Genomic DNA, 18854 nt, shown 5'->3' with positions numbered 1-18854 from the left:
AGATTAGTGAAACTGAGTTCTATCATTCATTCTCATTTTCTTACATTTATTTTCAGCTAAATCATATGTTTATATTAATGGGAGAGTTTTTTAAACTGTATTTTTGTGTCTTCAATTACAAAGTGCAGCTGGAACTATTTAAAATTCCACATTTTACAGGTTCATTGAAAACTCGGTTAAATCCAGAGGTGGGTGGAGTAGTAAAAGTGCTGTTACGTTCATAAAATAATTACTCTAGTAAAGTACTCCTCCATAAATTTACTTGAGTAAAAGTCAGTTGCAGTTTCAAAAAGTATCAGATCAAAAAAGTACTCCAGTACGGAAGTTATATAAAAATACAGGATATAGAGTAGCTTCATAAGTAGCTAGAAATCTCGAAAGATGAAATAACATTAATATTTCAGAAGCAGCAGAAATAACAGTTCAGTTTGAAAAAGAAGTTTTTATTTGTCCTTATGTGGAGGATCTCAGGAATGATTTTTCTTTTGTTAGATACACACACACACACACACACACATCTTCAGAGCCGCTTGTCCCATATGGGGTCACGGGGAACCGGAGCCTACCCGGCAACACAGGGCGTAAGGCCGGAGGGGGAGGGGACACACCCAGGACGGGACGCCAGTTCGTCGCAAGGTACCCCAAGCGGGACTCGAACCCCAGACCCACCGGACAGCAGGACTGTGGTCCAACCCACTGCGCCACCGCACCTCCCCTTATTAGATACAATTATAATTTAATCGGTATGAAAACTCATAAATATTATACTTATTTTTCCAGACAACGGAATTGTGCTCGTTTATATTTGTAAACTTTCTATATTCTGTCATATTTGTGCTTTTTTCCAATATTTTTCTGTGTCTTTGCCTTTGTTGCTATCACCCAGTGTTCGTGCTGTTGCAGTTAAAAAAGAAAAAAAAAGCCTGTTCATTACGGTGAGTTTTCTGTTTTCTGTTTTTATCTGAAATTATTACTTTCAGTTCAATTTTTCCAACCAAGAAATTATCTTCTATGTGAATTAAACTACATTTCCTAGAAACGCTTGCGGTGAAGTTATACTTCCTGTGTGCTTGTGAGCACGGGTTGTACGACGAGCTGCCGCAGGGACAGCACTTCCTCTTTTCACACGGCCTTCGTTTGTTCGGCATCATGGTGAGGCGGCCTGCGTTGTGTGTGACGAGATTAACTCGTTTTTTATCGTGAAAATGACAATGTAACGAGGTGCTTGAGGCCTTTGGCGCAATAATTGGCGCTAGAACTGTGAAAAAAATAAGACAAAATGAAAATTATAAATTTTTCAACCCAGGCTCGATAGTTGTTACCCCATGATCTCTTCCTCGCCTCAGTTTTCACTCATCATTGTAGCTTATGCCTTAACACCAGCGACAGGCTCTGGTTGTCATTTTTTGTGAAAAATTTGCATTTTATATTATATACGTATCTAGTGGAGGGCAGTTTTCCGCACGTCAGAAGCGTTGGGCATTCTGTGCTGCTTGGTCTGTTTTACTGGTTGTTATATCAGCCCGTTTTTTTGTATTTATTTCTATGCTGGTGGTGTGAGTGAGTGAGTAAGCTTTTTAGTTTCCACAAATTGGTTTCCTTGAGAATAATAATGCATTTGACGAGGCTTTGTGCTATTATTATTTTGTTGTTCCCATAGCCTCCAAAGGATGACAAGAAGAAGAAGGATGCGGGGAAGTCCAAGAAGGACAAGGACCCGGTGAACAAGTCTGGTGGAAAAGCCAAGAAGAAGGTTTGATGTGCTGTCTATGTTCTGAGGGAACACAGCTGTTTTAGAGGGGGCTTCGCGTTTCTCTCAGGTCAGGGGCATATTCATCTCAGCCATGTACTGGTGCTGCAGGTAAATTTGAACCGTGTTCTGTGTCCCTGAGCAGAAGTGGTCCAAAGGGAAGGTGAGGGACAAGCTCAACAACCTGGTGCTCTTCGACAAGGCCACCTATGACAAGCTGTACAAGGAGGTGCCCAACTACAAGCTCATCACGCCGGCCGTTGTGTCTGAGAGGCTGAAGATCCGTGGCTCACTTGCCCGGGCTGCCCTCCAGGAGCTGCTTTCCAAAGGTAGGAGACCAGTCCTAGGAAGATATCATATGGCCAGTGCAGCCTAACATCCACATCGGCTTCCCACTTTCCCTCAGAGTCTTCACTCAAAAAATTCAAATCAGTTTTGCTTTCTGACTTGCTTTGCCCCTGATCTCTTAAGTTCTTGTAAGGTGTAAGTGTTCATGCGCTATAACTTTAAGATCGTCCCTGGATAAACCTTTACACAGCTAGTGGTCCTGTAATGTAACATAAAAGTTTATATGTATCTCAAAAAACTATTCTAGGAAGGTGATAGTTTTATGCAGCTACTCGTGATGAACATAGTTTCTTTCCACCATATGAACCAAACTCCACTTAAATCACGCATGTGTGTCTGTCTTTCTGCTAATGTAATGCACACATTGTATTTTCTATGAGATTTATGTCGCTTTGGAGAAAAGCATCTGCTAAATGAATAAATGTAATGTTGAAAAGTCCAAAGATTAAGTAGGTAATGGAATTATAGGACAGTCTTTATAATCAGCCAAAATAGAGGTTTCACAGGGAATATTCAATATTATAATTAATTTACCTGATGCTTTTTATTTATTTATTTTTTTTTTTTTTGAAAACTGAACTGGTGCACAGCAGCATAGAGACAGTCAGCCTGTGGAGAAAATACAAACGCATACAGGTAGATGTAAATAAAGCACAAGGGCAGAAGGTTACCATGTTTAGGGTGACCACAGTTTTGTTTGAATATTTTTAGTGGAAGACACATTTAGGTCCGCCACATAATTGATAGAGGAAGGTTTTGTTGTGGATAAAAACGGTAAAACACTTTTCCCCAGATATGTAATAACAATCAGCTTACTTTCTGTATCTACATTAAAAACAAATTTGACATTGATGATTTCTCCTCGTCTACATTCCTGTTAAATTTTTGTTGTTTTTTTGCCACTTACAGGGATTTACACATTTTTTTGTAGCAGGGTTATTTTCTTGTATGAGTTCAGAGTAAACACCTTGCTCGAGGGTACTACAGCAAGAGGTCAGATTCAGGCCTGGCTCCTTTGATTGAGAGATGACAGCTTTGTTGAACTGAATTACTGACATCTGTCAGTGTTTCACAGGTAGCAGAAATTGTTGGCTGGTCATTAAGTTCTCGGAGTTGTTGCCTTTTGATAACAATGATGTTCAAGTCACTAAAATACAGATGCGGAGTGATTTAAAAAAATGTTCCCTTGGGTCCTTGAAGGCATGATCAAACTGGTGTCGAAGCACAGAGCACAGATCATCTACACGCGAAACACCAAGGGTGGCGATGAAGTTGCTGAGAAAGAGGCGTAGAGGTGAGCTGCTGCACTTTTCATTCAACAGGGAAATATTGGAGTTGTGCGCTATTAAACTTGAATTTCAGAGCAACAAGTGAACAATGAGTCAAATCTTGTGCATTTATCATTAATTCTTCCATTAATATTCCTTAAACCTTTTAGGTTGATGAGCTCAGATGAATTTAATTTGCACTGTTTTTGTGTTGCAGGTGGTGCATTTTTCATTGTAGGCTTCGAAGATCAGCCAACTTTGTAAAATATTAAATAAATTTGTGGAGAATGTTTATGGCGTCTTTCTTAGCTCTTTGGCACTGGTTCCCCTGTAGCTCTTCTCTGCGCTGCTGCTCTGGTGGAGTGGCTTGTTGCAAGGGTGTATCATCTGTTCAGTGGTTTTTCGTTGCAGCCTTCTTCACCTCTTTACATTTAATTATCAGACACTTCTCTCCACAGTGACATACATCTCAGTAAACAAAAGGTTATCAGCAGTAGATGAAGAGCTTTAGACACAGACACAGGATCGTCAAAACACTGCCCCCAGAGGTCGTCTTGAATGTGTGATGGCAGTAATGGAGAAATGCAGGAAAGCCCATGTTCATTTCAGTTTCAGTTCTGAAAGGGATGATCTGCTGTGGCTCTAGGCATTCTGTATCCCTCCTGTGACAGTTGGACTGGTTCCGCTGATAAATATTCTGCTGGGGACTGAGTGTGGGAGGTGTCACAGAAACTGCCAGAACACACTGACATCTCCGAGATCCATGTCCTCCAGCATTTGTCTTTTCAGAAAGCACATACACCCCTCAGGTGCCCTGCTTATTAACTAGAGGTTTTAGTGATGCAGATATTCATCATTCGCTCAAATTTGTCTGAATTTGAATGTCTTCAGAACTATGAATTATTCATGGTGATATTTTGTGATTAATCATTTTATTCAGATATTATTGCAATTAGGTATGTGTTCTACAGAAGTAAGCTTTACCTGTGAACTTCGCTCACTGTTTACAGACCCTTAAACTTAAGGAAAAGGACAGAGCTGTATGTAAGAATAAATTGTATCATATTTAATGAGTGGCCCAGGGCTGTGTGTCCCCTTTGGCTCAGATGCTGAAGATGTGACAAATGTCCATCTCGTGTGTTTCATAACCGCAGGCTTCTTGCAAACACATGAACCTGACCGTGAAACGAAGGCACCAAAAGGCGTTTGATGTTTAGCAGGGTGCCAACGCCAGGCAGCCCAGGTGAACGACCAAATCCCAGGTGGTGCTAAAGATGGTAGCGACTTGCTACGCTACGTGTACGTTCACGTTTATTCATTTTGCGGGCACTTTTCTCCAAACCGACGTACATCTCAGGAAAAACTACGGAAGTGTGTTAAATCAAGTTTGTTTCTCCCCATTAATAATTTTGTATTTCATCATTAGGATGATACAAACTTCACATGCTAAGATGCATTCAGTCCCGCAGGCAGGAACTGAGGCACCACTGTGCCACTCCTCATCCTAATGATCCTTATTAAGACCTTTATTTTTTCCCTTTCTTGCCTCTCCCCCTTATTATATAAAAGGAATTTTATCACAATCTGCATTGCCAACACGTGTCATTTCTGTTTATTGAAAATTGCTTTTTCAATTAAAATCAGAATTACTGTGTAGCCCCCAGTTAGTCTGAGAGCTCAAAGAAACAGCAGGTCTACGTCAGCATTGGTCAGTAGTATGAGCCAAATATGAGAGTGCCAATATACACTGCAGTTTATTAACGCACCTAATGTGTCAACAGTCGTGGTAACTATGGAACTGAAGCAACATTGTTTAATTGTTGTGGGTTTATATCAAAGCATGTTAATGTATTTGTAAATCAAAAATGTTATTTAAATGTTACATTTTAAAATTTTAGAACTGAAGTGTTACACTGCGATGGACTGGCATTCTATCCAGGGTCTACCTTGCCTCATGGACTAAGCTTCCAGGATAGGATCCAGACCACCCTGACCCTGCATCAGATATGGAGTTATTGATAAGGAATGGATGGGTGGAAATATTACAGTTTTGTCTGACTTTTATAGTTTTATATAAGTTTTTTTTTGTTTGTTAAATAATAGATGGATGGCTATAGTATGTAGCTTTTACTTGCTATGACTTACTGGTTAATACTGACTTTGGGGTTACGAACAAATCGAGTGACACACTTCTTACCCCACTGATGTTTCGAAGATGAGGAGCCAGTGTATAGCTTCAGTGCCACCTGCTGGGAGAGTCGCGCTGTCTTGCTCTACCCTAAACATGGGCAGACATGTACCATGCTGGAATAAACTGTTCAGCCATGAATCTCCATGTAGATCTTGTTCAGGTCTCACTTAAAAAAAGGACTGACATGAAGAAGACAGACAGTGAGTGCCAGGATGACAGAAGCTGCTTCCCAAACCTGGTTGTTTAGAGATCAGCCATTTACAGTGCAGCAGCATTATTGACAAGGTGCTCATATCATAAAAGAAATATGAAAAAATTTTTTAAAAATTATTTGAAAAACTATTTTTGTGCACGGTGACACAGCAAGTGGTGCTGCTGCCTCACAGCACCTGGGTGCTGCAGAAGGACGTGGGTTCGATCCCCGCTCAGTCTGTGTGGAGTTTGCACGTTCTCCCTGTGTCTGCGTGGGTTTACGCCGGGTGCTCTGGTTTCCTCCACAGTCTACAGACATGCTGTTCAGGTTCCCCCATGGTGTGTGAGTGACACAGAGAGAGAGTGTGTTCCACTGATGTATGGTTGAGTGACCCATTGTACGTAGTGTATCTAGCAGTGTAAGTCACTTTGGTGAATAAGGTGTGTGGGCTCATAACACCACATAGAGTTCACTGGAAGTTGCTTTGGACAAAAGCATCTGCTAAATAAATAAATGTAAATGTAAGTTAAGTGCAGAAATCTAAAATCCAAATCCGAAGGGAGTGCACTACAGGCAATTTAACATAATGTTTTTTATTATGATGTACAGCTAGCTGATAATTAATTTTCTAGGTCAGCAAACTATTTATTCTTTGCATAAAACATTTTTTATGAATTGTGTCAGGCAAAATGCAGTGTTTCAGCATTAAATTCAGTTAAATATGACTGCATTTCCATGGCAACTACACAGCTGAGTTTAAACATAAGTTATGACCGATTTTTAAAAGTGATTTTTTTTAATCTTTCACCAAAGCACTGAAATGTTTTAAACCCATGGACCTGACATTGCCCTTCTGCATCTTTAAACTCCAGCAATAACAATGAACAATACAATACATTTCAGGGGGATACATGTTTCTATTATACCCACATGTCTGTTGCAGGTTCCATGGGGATAATGATGAAATAACCGTATAACCTTCATACATACAGTAGATAGACACAAATGCAGGGTAGAAGAAAAATTAATTTCCACGCTTTCTATACAGCAGTAAATTTTCTGTTCGCTAAAAACTTATTCATCCTTGTTAAATGAATGATACTCCCTAAACCCCCGGCACCGTGGTGTTTTTGGTGTTAGGACATCATTTCTGTGACAACCACCAGGAGACTTGGTATTGCGTATACAGTATGTGCTTTTAAATCACCACCTATTGTCTTTAATATAATTACTTCCACACCTCTAACTATTTTTATGAATAAATACTTTAATGTGATTACTTTATTAATACTCTGTCATTATTTATTTTTTTAAACAGTCCCAGTGATGGAGATGTGATTAATTTGCTTTGGTCCCCTTCAACAAGACAAAAAAACACTCCATGGAGGGCCTTCCCCACCTGGGCACAATACCGGCCAAAATTATGATATACAGATGTATCATGACTTTTTATTACATACAGATATATATTACACAGATGTAATAAAATGCTTACTTTTTGTAATGTACACAGTGACAAGCGCAAGATTCTCCTTTAACACTATAACAGATAAGAAACACAACAAATGTTTTTAACTGGTTTATTTTTCTCAAGTATTAGAGATACAGCTATAAACAATACAGAACTGTACAGATTTTATTTATTTATTTTTTTCCCCCCACCAAACCCCATGCGAATATTGCTACTGCTGGTGTTCTCGCTACACCACATAAATCCATGTACAGGTAGTTGCTTCCCCCGTCCCTAAAAGGACCAGTCTTGTCCAGATACCACGTTTTAACACTGATGTGCACTTCCTTTGCGTAGTTAAGATCATAATCACTTTTCGTTGTCCTCAAACAGCACACAGAAATTATTACAAATTACAACCCCTTTTTTTTTCCCCCACAGCAAACGAATTGCGATGCTATATCGCGAAACACAAAAAAAACGAATTGAAAAATCAGACGCACAAAGCACCGGCCTGAAGGGGCCAACCTCCAGTAGAAGAGTGCGGATTTATTAAAGCGGAAAAGCGGACTAATAAATCGACACGGACACTAAACGTATAGCACACAGCATACAAACAATATACAAGTTTTTTTTTTTTTTCTTTTTTAAATCAGTATAAACTTTAAAACAATGCATTAACTCTTGAGCAATTTCTCCTCACACTCGTTCGATGAAGGATATGTACACGGTCCCGCATACCCAATATGGAATGTAATTTTCAGGCCACCCACCCCTCCACCCAAATAACCGATTACATTTACAACAGCCATTTTTACAGACGTATCAAAATGTGCCATGTGGTGGAGTCCCTCTGGAAATGTAACATTATTGTTTTTATTTAAAAAAAATGTGTCTCTGCAATCAAAACTACTAAAAAGCTGCATTTAGAAAATACTGAGTAAAAATGTCGCCCTGAATTGTATGAGAAAGGAGGTACAGAGAGCGCCGGAGGAAAGGGACGCGCTGCGGCTATTCTGCCGCCTCCTTGTTCTGTTCAGCTTCCTCTGCAGCTGGTGCCTGAACAGTAAAAATACAGTGAGTACAGCATCAACAGCACTTTACCCTGAACTTACAGAGCAAAAATACCCAGCAGTATAAATTTGCATTCATCTATTTAGCAGTCACTTTTACCCAAAAATGCAGTGTTGCAAATGTTAATGTAAATGTGAGTAAACAGGTAAATCAGTGTAAGCAACTTATTAAACAAGCCTAACATCGCAAGTCACCCGGGCGAAACCCGTCAGATAAATAATGGTTGGTAATAAAAATATTAAAATAACACATAAATAAAGAATGAAACGTGCGTACTTTAAGGTGACATTCGTTTATCCAACTGAAGAAGCCTACTGTCTTACATTTATAAAGCCAGACAGTTTGAACAAAGTATTTCCGGTTCAGTACTTCGCTCAAGGGGGCGGCGCACCCACATCTGGCCGAGGCCTGCTGTGTGGTAGGTCTGGGGTTCGAGTCCCGCTTGGGGTGCCTTGCGATGGACTGGCGTCCCGTCCTGGGTGTGTCCCCTCCCCCTCCAGCCTTGCGTCCTGTCTTGCCGGGTTAGGCTCCGGTTCGCCGCGACCCCGCTCGGGACAAGCAGCTTGAGCCAGCGTGTGTGTGTACTTCACTCAAAGGTACAACAGCGGAGAACCCCAAGGACTGGATCCAGGTTGTATCCTGAATTCTGACTTCAGTTTCAGTCTTTGTACTGCATGTTTTGTTTAGGTGCTGTTTAAATAGCCCAACCCAGAAGCAGCGCTTCCCCAGCTTCCAATGCACCACCTCAGTCTCCCGGCTCCCCGGACCTCCCCACCTCATCAGCCTTGGCCTCTCCGTTCTCCGCCGGAGCCTCGTCCTTCTTCTCCTCCTCCGGCTTGGCTTTCTCCACCTCCTTCGTCTTCTTGGGCTTCTCAGCCGCCTTCTGCGCAGACACAGCCGCATGCCTTCGATTTAGTACGAGGACACTTTATTTCTAAGGAGGCACTAAAGTCTCCGTTCTTGCTGCTCAAAGTGACTGTACACCGTTACACCTACAGATGGATGATATTAACTCAAAGTGTAAAGTTTCAAAAAAAAGTTTCTATAGTTCTTTAAAAACCGTTGAATTACAAACGGCTTTTTCTACTCTTATTCTTTAAAAAATACGGTAACGATACAAAATAATACATACTGTTTCATATCATCTAAGGCTGCATACTGAGAAATAACCTTTCATTATGGTTTTTGGCTACTGAATGATAATAAGACAAAATTATCAAAGCTCTCTGTCCATAATATTTTTCCTAATATTTTTATGGGAAACATAGTCATCATTTTGCAATAAGACTCTTTTTTTTGGATTTATATTAGCATCATACAGCAGGGACCCCCGTAAACACCCAACAAAAAGTGTGATAATTTGGCTTTGATATTTTATCTGAATTAAAGACACTTTAAATGACTCATGTCAATAACAGCAGCCTCTTCTTCATCCCATCCCGTTTTCGGTACCTTTGGCTTCGGCTCCGACGTCGGAGTCGCGGGTTTCTGAGGGAAAAACAGATTTATTAGCCCAAAGTACAACTAAGGATCCAGTGTTTTGCAATTAGCATAAAATCATCATAAAACTTACATTTATCAACCTCTCAGATCTCCTCTTGGGCTGAAAAAGAGAATGGTCGGAAGAAAAAGTTAATACTTCACATCAGGCAGAGTCGTCCAACGTTACGGTAAAAAGAGTGAATCTCGGGCTACGGCAAAGTGGAAAGCAGATGGGCCGAGAGATGAAAATAAATCATTACATTCTTCAAATGATATTTTTAAACATTATTTTATCTGAGGGAAATTATTGAAATAACCTGACTCACCTCATGGGCTTCCGTCTCACTGGCTGCCTGAGGGAGAACAATGGAGAAGTCAAGTTAGAGTAAAGACAGCTCTCTGTGTGTGTGTGTGTGTGTGTGTGTGTGTGTGTCACTGACAGTCTCCTGTTATGTAACCCACGAGCCGAGGTGGGGGCAGGGAGGCGGCAGGAGACCCTCTCTTCCTTCTCCTGTCCTGTGCCTCCAGCCCGAACCAGAACATGGTAAAAGCCAGTACACGGCGCGTGAGAGTCTCAACTCGCCGAAACACACTCCCGCGGCCCGTGTGCGCGTGCGTGCGCGCCAGCGACTCCGCCATCCTTTCGAATCCCGCGCGCCTCGGAACGAACGGCCGCGGGGGGAAAAAAAGGCTGGAGGCGCCATTGATTGCGCGGCGCGGAGCTCGAGACGGGCACGAGGCGCCACTCCGCTCGCGCCTTTTTTACTGACAGCGAATTCGTACGTTCATTTTGCAACATGACTCCGTTTTGCAGGAACACGCCTTCACACACACTTTCAGCCCTTTGCCCAGACAAGGATGGGCACGCACACTGGAAACCAAAAACTCACACCACGACCGAGTGCTCGCGTTTAAAATCACATATATATGAAAAAGATTCAACCACCACGTCTTTTATGCAACGTCTGAAATGAAAACTGATGCACGTATGACGATATTTTTTTTCCATATTTACCAGCAGTTCCAAAACAAAGTTGTTTTTATTTATTTATTTTTTTTATTTATTTTTTTTTTGTAAAAACCAGTCAGGAACCCAAACAAGAAGAAAGCGCGAGACCTCCTCGCAGCGCCGTGTAAACAACCAGTAACGGGTCACTTTGCTGACAGGCACGAGGGCTGGAGGTGACGGGGGACATCGCCGGACATACACCTGCCAGCTGGGGCTCGAGGACCCCCCCATGAACCGCTTAAAAAAAAAGGGACCAAAAGAGGCGATGCGCGGAACCCGCGACGAGGATCTCAACACCCATGGCACGTGCAGCTCGCGCACGACTGACTGCCTGCCCTCCATCATCATCCACGGAACATGTTGTTTACAGTACGATGTGTACTTACAGGCAGCTGAAAATAAGCACAATTAGTAGATTTACTACTAACTGAATTAGCGAACACTTACTTTGTTCCTCTTCGGCATGTTTCCTTCGCTTCTCTCGCTCTCTTTTTTTTTTTTTTTTTTTGCAGTAAAGCCGCACACGATGCTCCCGCTCGCGATCCTGGGAAGTGGGATAGAATCAAACTGCGGTTCGCGGCGCAGCCCGAGCGCGCGCTAACGTTACACCGAAACAGAAACTAGCTGGAACCGGATTGGATTGTCGCTCCCTGTCGGCTCCCCTCCTCCTCCTCCTCCTCCTCCTCCTCCTCCACCACATCATCATCATCATCATCATTACCAGCATCACATTCATCATCATCATCATCATCATCATCATGCACCGAGCTGACGGGCCACCTTCTTCCCGCACCATGTGGCCGCGCACGGGCGCTGTGATTCGCCCACGCGGTTTTAAATCATAGCAGAGGAGGCGCATGGCTTCCCGGGGCGCATTGTTTGCTTTTCCTGCGCGGCACCGTGGATGGCCTGTCATCCCCGCCCCTCCTCCCCGTGACACTGAGCCACGCGCTCATTAAGCTCTTAAAACCACCAACATGATATGTTGCATTGAGCCCTGAGGGGCCCTGTCACCCAAATGCACGTCCAGCTCACGCATACCGACAATTGTGCAGGGACACGCGCGCACGCGCATGCACGCGCACACACACACACGCCCGGTCGCGCTGCATCCTGGAGGAACATCATGGCGGAGGGCTGCGCCTGGTTCTTGGTTCTGGGCTCTGTGCTCCTGTGCAACCTGGCGAAAACACTCATCCCCACCGTCTCGAGCTTCGTGAGTAACGCGTCCGCGCTGCCGCACTTTTCCCGCGCGTGATCGCGACGCCTCGTCAACATAATAATCAGGCTGATCATGTGCAGCACGTTCGCGCGCGCAGGACAGGTAGATCCGTTCGCAGCCCTTTGTTACGATGTTGCAAACAAAGGCCCTTCGGCACGCGACCGTGTAGCGGTGTTGTCCGCGTGCACTGTGTGTGTGTGTGTGTGACGTCCCTCAGTGCGCGTCGCTTTCGTGGCTCGCACATGGTTAGTGTGTTAAGTGTTACATTTGAAAAACGCCCCAGTTTACAAACTCGTCTCCTCCGAGACAAATTCGGATCTGTTTCTACTAGATCTTTCGAACCCGCTTCTTGGACGTATCATGGAAAGGGCTCGAACCCGCGGCTCTTCCTCTTTCTTTCCATTTCTTTTTCTTTTTTTCCTCCTTATTCATGTTAAAGTCCTTTGACGTGTTTCACCGCCGCGTCTCGTTGTTTCGATGGAAACCAGCGGGTCGGAAAGCTCGCGCGTGCGAATGGAATGGTTAAAGGTCGGAGTGGCCGGGCGCTGGACCGACCGAGGCTATCCGCTAGTGGACGGAGCGCCAGCTTTCAGTGCTGGACCACCCCTGCTTTCTATACACCTGTTCCACTTTCTCTAGACCAGTTCCAGGACTACATGTAGAGGTTGTAGACTACTTTCTGGGTTGAACCAGCTCTTAGTTTTGTAGGCCAGTTCCATTTTTGTAGACCATCTTTCCTTCTTCTATCTATGTGACTCTGCAGCGTCTCTTCCGTAGAATGCACCTCAACAGCTTGCGCTTCCTTCTCTCAAAAAACTATGCAGAAACTCATCAAGCGTTTATTGCATGCAGACCACCCAGGCTGCAGTGTGTTTTGGAGGTGGCTGTTGGATAAAAGACTCAAAGGCAACAATGTAGCAACCTGTTGCAATGAATGTTTCGGTCAAAGGCTTTCCAACTACGCAGTGAAACGCACTTTTGAAATTGTTTTTGTTATTGGTTGAAGTTGTCTAAGGTCTTCCAGAAGGATGCTGAGGCGGAGATGGAGATGAGGACGGACATCCAGGAGATGAAGATGGAGCTGTCCACCGTTAGCATGATGGACGAGTTCGCCAGGTACGCCAGGCTGGAACGTAAGATCAACAAGACAACGGACAAGCTCAAGTCTCACGGTAAACAGCAACTCTTGGACTTAACCTGTAGACGTCCCGGTTTTACTTTCAAACACTCGTGTCTACGTGACACGGTGAACTGGAAAAGTCCTCACTTTGTTTACGACTGCGTGTACCACACTTCTGTGGTATGACTTTTAGTGAGCCTTTCAGATCTCCATACAGATTGGTGAGGTACCAAGTTGAGTTCCAGTGGTTTTTGGATCTTGATATATTTTCCGTAGTTTCCTTTCGTTTGTTCCGGTGATGGATGCGGTGAGAAAATGAAAATACTTATGCAAATGTGACGGAGTGCTTGAAAGTATGTGAACCCTTTGTGTGATTAGATTCCCTTAGTTTTACCACGGTATTATTTAATGATAATCAGTGTTTCTCATGTGACCTAATAGGTGCATGGGACCAATTTCATATGTTGCTTTAGAGGAAATCATGTGTGTGGTAGAAACACAGTAGTGCAGGTGTCAAAATAAGTGAAACCCGGGTTCCATTGGTTAAAGCAAGTTGAATCAGGTGTGCAAATCATAATCATTTCTACTGTTTGTTTCATGATTTAAGGTTTATTTTAGTATTTTTAGATTGGGCACTTGGGTTCACATGCTTTCAAGCAACACCGTGAAATGTCTATGGGACTTACGGGTCACGGTTGTTGCTCATTTATGAGCACAGAGTCGTAAGGGGTCGTCCGCGGCGGGGGTTCATGTTGCTCCTATGATACCGAGTGACCTTAATGGACAACTGACTGTACCATCCTGTCAGTCATGCTCATCATTGGGAACTCTTGCTTCGGGACCTTGGTTGAGTTCACAATGAACAAATCTGCCCGTCACCAGATGTTCCCAGATGTTCTCGTCCTCCTCATGTCTGCACGGTGTAGAAGCAAGATCAGAGAAGATGGATCCATGTAGAACTTCCATAGGTTCTTGGGTCTGCGTCGAACTTTTGTCTCTCTCATTGCCGTTGACCATTGGTTCTGTGATGACGCCAAACGCCGTTTGTCCACCTTGTCTCGTGTCGGTTGAGGAAGCTGCGCGTTGCAAGAACATGGCGATTATCCGCCTGAATTAGTAGTAGATGTTTGATTAGAAAGATTTTGTAAGGCCTTGAAGGAAGTGGAGGCAGATGAAAGGGAAGGTGACCTCTGTGCTAGGTGTTCCCTATGGCTTGGCCAGAGCTCCTTTGATGGGATCGATGGGAAAGGTTCTAGCTCTTTGTTTCGCCCATCCTCTTAACTCCACCTCCAAAGCTGCATTTTTAAACACTTGGTGTTTCTTCCTCTAACGCTCGTGTCTCACTGAGCCGCCCGGATACATCAGTAGATCCCCAAATGTGCTCAGACTGGCTTCTCGGTGTCCCCGGGCGTAGAGGTTCACGTCGAGGTAAAATTTTGTTTTTAAAGGTGTGAAATCAATCACCCGTCATCCTGTTCTCAAGGGTTTGTGGTTTTTAAGTGCCGATACGGGCTCCTGACTAACCTCTGGTTAGAACCATCACCTTCTAGTCAGTGGGTCAGGGTTCAAATCCCTCCTCCTACTCCAGTACCTGGTTTGATACAGTATTACCCAACTGTATAGATGGGTAAATCACTCAATCTTAGTGTAAAAAGCAATCAAGAAAAAATGTCAAATACATAAAAGAAAATTATAATGAATAATAAAAAATGGAAGTGTCGAATAAGGGATGATAATGGTGTAATTATGTCCTGTAAAGTGACATCAGGAAATGGAAATTAATGTAAGGTATCTGCAAAATGAATGCATGTAAATATGATTTAGGGATTTCGCCGCTATGATGTTGCGAGATTTATGTGCCGTGAGAGACGTGGTCCTTTCGGAAGCACGCGGCACGGACACCTGTCTCACTTGTCCCTTTGTTTGAAGTGGACTTGCTCTCCCTCTGTCCTGCAGTGAAGTCCAGAACTGCCTACCAGGCCAAGGTTAAGTGGGGCGTGAACATAGTATACCACGTTTTGCAGGTAAGCAAGGAGACTCCCCCCCCCCCCCACAGCTTGACAGGTCTCTGTCTGATCTTTGCTATTTTGGGGGCTCAATGGACAGGCAGGGGGACATGCGACAGATTAGTTGTGAAATTGTTACTCTGCAGGCTTACTTCACATAGCAAACATAATTCATAAAGATCTTCTCAAAAACAGAATTCTTCACTACCATTTATTTGAATAAAATAGATGCCTCTTACAATTAAGAAAGTAATGAACACTGTATTACTGTTTGCTCTTTAATTCTTTTATTCTGCTTTTCTTGAGGGGGGCGCGGTGGGTTGGACCGGGTCCTGCTCTCCGGTGGGTCTGGGGTTCGAGTCCCGCTTGGGGTGCCTTGCGACAGACTGGTGTCCCGTCCCGGGTGTGTCCCCTCCCCCTCCGGCCTTACGCCCTGTGTTGCCGGGTTAGGCTCCAGTTCGCCACGACCCATCGTGTGTGTTTTTCTTGATGGGCGTGGTGGTGCAGCAGTTCCTTTGCTTCATTTGATTAATAAATGAATAAATAATACATGAAATTGAAATTGACCACTGTGGTCTCCTGCGGTCTCCAGGGCCTTGGTTTGGCCCTGGTATTTAGAAGGATTTAGATTATATGCAATATTGTCAGATGCTCCCCAGATTACTCAGATCCTCGGTGCCTGCTAAGTTTTTACTGGGTTTTTACCGTACCCGGAATGCAGTACGCAGCTGCAGCGAACGCTAATCCGATGTGATCGGAGGCGTCGTGATCGAGCTGAGCTTCGCGTCTTTCGTGTCCGCAGGCGGTGCTCATGGTCACTCTCATCTGGAAGTTCTACGCCAGTCCCGTGACGGTCCTTCCCAGCAAGTGGATCGTCCCCCTGGAGCGCCTGGTCGCGTTCCCATCCGGGGTCGCGGGTTAGTCTCCTCGCCCGCTGGGCGCCGGGTTTGAATCCCCGCAAATGTGTGCAGCCTGTTGGCGCTTTGGGTCAAAGGTCAGGAGGGTTAGTGGAGCCTTTAGGTTTTAAAAGTTCACTTAATTCATTTAGTTCTGTTTGCCGCTGAGCAGATAACACCTCTGATGAGTTAAAATTAACCCAGCGGTGGGGGTACTGACTTAGTACTGGTGTCCAGGAGCAGTTCAGATCCCTCCCCCCTCCTGCTGCTCTTCCTTTGATCAAGGTACTTACCCTGATCTGACAGTTTGACACCTGCTATTGTACCCTTAAGATGTGCTCAGCTACTTGAATACTGTCATGAGAGATTTTAGAAGCTGTAGTATGCAATGACATTACATTAGGTGCTTCCTGGGTCTCAAACCAGCGACCTTTCGGTTACAGTTCGTGTCCTTATGGGGTTTCCACTGTGTATCAACTCAAGATTGTCAGCTCTGTGTCCGTGTGTGGTTGTTTTCCAGGGGGAGTTGGGATCACGTGTTGGTTGGTGGTCTGCAACAAGGTCGTGGCCTTGCTCCTGCAGGCTGTGGGCTGAGGACCCCGGACGGACCGCCAATGCCAGCATGGCGTCTTCACGTCATTCCCGCTTAGCCAGCGTTGGCCTGAAGTAGCTGCTTCCCGTCTGGGTCTAATGCCAAGTAGTGAGAGGTGCGAAGACGCATTTATTGTGTAATTCCTTGTGTTCGTTTTAAAATAGGCTCCGACGAAGGGCCCCTCGCCGAGGGGATATCCTCAGTTCGGCGGGAGAAGACCTGCCGCAGCCCGCTGTTCAAAAGGAACGCGACCGCCAACCCGCATGGTATTGTGTGCTCTGGCTTCGGGGCGTTCGTGTGCTGCTTTTGGGAGAATGAGAAGAATGGAGGGAATTAATAGAAGGGGATGTAAGCGGGTGGGGTGGTCCGGTGTATTTAATGTGGTTCGTTTTTATTTATATGACGTTGCTGTAAAATGTTGATGTCGCATTTGTTTCTGGAGCTCCCCCTCCCCCCCCGGAGTCGTATGTGTGTTTCTTGTGGCCTGCAAATAAAAGGAGACGATGAGAACATGACCCTGAGCTTCTCTTTTTGGGAAGGTGCCTCTTTGAGATATGGGTTGGGGTTCAGCTGAGGTCCCCGGTCCACGTGTTCCTCCGTGACACAAATGTGGCCCGTTAGGTTTTACAACAAATACCATATTGTGTCAAAAAAGGATATTGTAAGATTTCATCTTTCATTTTAACCGACTCCTTGTTCGGTGCGGAGTCGAGGGTCTGGAACCCATCCTGGAAACGTACAGCGTGAGGGAGGACACACTCTGGATGGGCTGCCAGCGCAACAGTGTAGCGCTACATTTCCTATCAACTTCGAAATACATTGTAGCTAAAATTAATGAAAAATTGCTGAAAATAAAAAATGCTTTCTTGTCAAGTTCTTAGTCCATGCAGATTGCTGACCGATTCGTCCTATAAACATGTGCAACGTTCCTTAACTTGCTATTGATCCCCGACACTCTGCGATACCGAACGTGAGCTGTAAACACCGTGGAAGTGAGTTGAATTAAGGCGGCCCCTCCTGTTCTCAGTGTTTTATTACTGCTGCTGTGGAAACACGGATTGCTTTCGCTCTTTGTAATAAAAAAATTTGTAGCTTCGATAATCAGAACAGGACTGTCTAGTCCATTAACATCCGTTAACATACTCAGAACATTAATTTTAACATTGCAATTCTTTCACTAGTTCATTACGTGCAAATGTTTCTCCTTTTTCTGTATTTTGATGTCTACATTTTCATAAATAGGCCTACATTTTGGTCATATGCGTTGGTGAAAATGAATCAGTGTGTTGAAAGGTGGTATAATGTGATACAATCAGTGCATTATAATATTATACAACGTTACACTTTTTACAATATTTACCCGCATCTTATTTGTCCACTAGATGGCGCTACAGTCTCAAATGCAAAAATAAACCTCAGGTTATGGCTGTGCGTTGAACTTTTTTTGTATTTTAAACGTCAGTAAAATTTGTGAGAAAATTAAACCCAAATAACTAGCATTTCCGATCTGATCAAACGTTTTTAAAACCGCTGAGAAGTGTTTCTACAGCACATTATAAGAAATTAGTGAGTGAAAAACAAGGGCAGCGCTCATTGGACAGAACCGGTTCTCCTCGACAGCGCCCTCTGCTGGTGGGACATGTCTCAGCAAGACTGTGCTTTTCTTCTTTCTGTGTGTCTCCCCACAACTTAACCCCCGGTAACCCAAAAGTGACCACAGTTACCTCCGCAGGGGGTCAACCTCTCAGATCCTCCTAGTGCCAGAATACAAGGACTCCATCACTGGGACTCAACTCTTTCTGCCCCCTGCTGGAATTCCTGCCAAAGTGCAGCGTCAGGACAACAAAGGCGTTTTACAGACCTGGTTGTTCGCAAAGACCTCGTGGGTTCGTTTTGTCCCCAGGTTTTAATCGCTCAGGTGTGTAAAGCTAACTGTCCTCACCAAATAATGAAAGCAATGCTATACCCATGGAAGACAGGGTTAAGGGTTCGAACGAGCAAACGTGGGCTGACTCAACTGTGGGACCTGGTCCTCTGGCTTGGCCTATGAGGGTGGACACTGGGACACTTTCATTGAACCCCAGGGTCAGGAGAGGGAGGGATGTGATCCATGTGGTCCTGATGCACATCACTGTGGGGAGTAACACACCCGAAAACAGAAGCTCATTCCATCTGGAGTCACTCTGACCATCCCGGGTCCTGGCAGGAGACAGATCCCAGCCTGCATGTCACACATCTGGCAGAACGTGCCAA

General features: G+C 44.3%; 3 protein-coding genes across 5 annotated transcripts; 2 read left to right on the top strand and 1 right to left on the bottom strand.

The window, feature by feature from the left end:
* Nucleotides 1–1046: 1046 nt before the first annotated feature.
* Nucleotides 1047–3658, top strand: rps25 (ribosomal protein S25). The gene is made up of 5 exons (XM_029249346.1): nt 1047–1152; nt 1661–1753; nt 1896–2079; nt 3299–3391; nt 3582–3658. Exons 1-4 carry the CDS (start codon nt 1150–1152, stop codon nt 3388–3390), a joined length of 372 nt encoding a protein of 123 aa, XP_029105179.1. The 5' UTR covers nt 1047–1149; the 3' UTR covers nt 3391; nt 3582–3658.
* A 4178-nt stretch (nt 3659–7836) lies between these two features.
* LOC108921752 (non-histone chromosomal protein HMG-14A-like) lies at nt 7837–11432 on the bottom strand. Its single transcript, XM_029249424.1, has 6 exons — nt 11213–11432; nt 10083–10109; nt 9848–9877; nt 9727–9762; nt 9050–9157; nt 7837–8259 (listed from the first exon to the last, which is right to left on the bottom strand). Exons 1-6 carry the CDS (start codon nt 11228–11230, stop codon nt 8212–8214), a joined length of 267 nt encoding a protein of 88 aa, XP_029105257.1. The 5' UTR covers nt 11231–11432; the 3' UTR covers nt 7837–8211.
* A 38-nt stretch (nt 11433–11470) lies between these two features.
* LOC108921751 (tail-anchored protein insertion receptor WRB-like) lies at nt 11471–17106 on the top strand. Of its 3 annotated transcripts, none has more exons than XM_018731424.2 (5): nt 11471–12089; nt 12994–13159; nt 15064–15131; nt 15916–16030; nt 16530–17106. In XM_018731424.2, the coding sequence occupies exons 1-5, from the start codon at nt 12060–12062 to the stop codon at nt 16601–16603; spliced, it is 453 nt and encodes a 150-aa protein (XP_018586940.1). In that variant the 5' UTR covers nt 11471–12059; the 3' UTR covers nt 16604–17106. The 3 variants fall into 3 exon arrangements, with proteins under 3 accessions (XP_018586940.1, XP_018586941.1, XP_018586939.1); XM_018731425.2 differs by having other exon boundaries at nt 11472–12232; XM_018731423.2 differs by having other exon boundaries at nt 11473–11981.
* The last annotated feature ends 1748 nt before the right edge of the window (nt 17107–18854 follow it).

This window comes from Scleropages formosus, chromosome 25 (genome assembly GCF_900964775.1).
Source record: "Scleropages formosus chromosome 25, fSclFor1.1, whole genome shotgun sequence".
NCBI classification, from domain to species: Eukaryota; Metazoa; Chordata; class Actinopteri; order Osteoglossiformes; family Osteoglossidae; genus Scleropages; species Scleropages formosus.
The sequence above is the reverse complement of the archived record's forward strand: the minus strand, read 5'-3'. Positions and strand labels throughout refer to the sequence as shown.

Excerpts from the sequence above, each read along its gene's own strand:
- LOC108921752 (XM_029249424.1), bottom strand. Across the intron at positions 9,878-10,082 it reads GTGAGACGGAAGCCCATGAG|CCCAAGAGGAGATCTGAGAG; the intron begins GTGAGTCAGGTT and ends TCTCTTTTTCAG. Across the intron at positions 9,158-9,726 it reads CGTCGGAGCCGAAGCCAAAG|AAGGCGGCTGAGAAGCCCAA; the intron begins GTACCGAAAACG and ends GTGTCTGCGCAG.
- rps25 (XM_029249346.1), top strand. Across the intron at positions 1,754-1,895 it reads GTGGAAAAGCCAAGAAGAAG|AAGTGGTCCAAAGGGAAGGT; the intron begins GTTTGATGTGCT and ends GTCCCTGAGCAG. Across the intron at positions 2,080-3,298 it reads CCAGGAGCTGCTTTCCAAAG|GCATGATCAAACTGGTGTCG; the intron begins GTAGGAGACCAG and ends GGGTCCTTGAAG.
- LOC108921751 (XM_018731423.2), top strand. The coding sequence starts at position 11,784 with ATGCACGTCCAGCTCACGCATACCGACAATTGTGCAGGGACACGCGCG. Across the intron at positions 11,982-12,993 it reads TCCCCACCGTCTCGAGCTTC|TTGTCTAAGGTCTTCCAGAA; the intron begins GTGAGTAACGCG and ends TATTGGTTGAAG. Across the intron at positions 16,031-16,529 it reads GTTCCCATCCGGGGTCGCGG|GGGGAGTTGGGATCACGTGT; the intron begins GTTAGTCTCCTC and ends GTTGTTTTCCAG.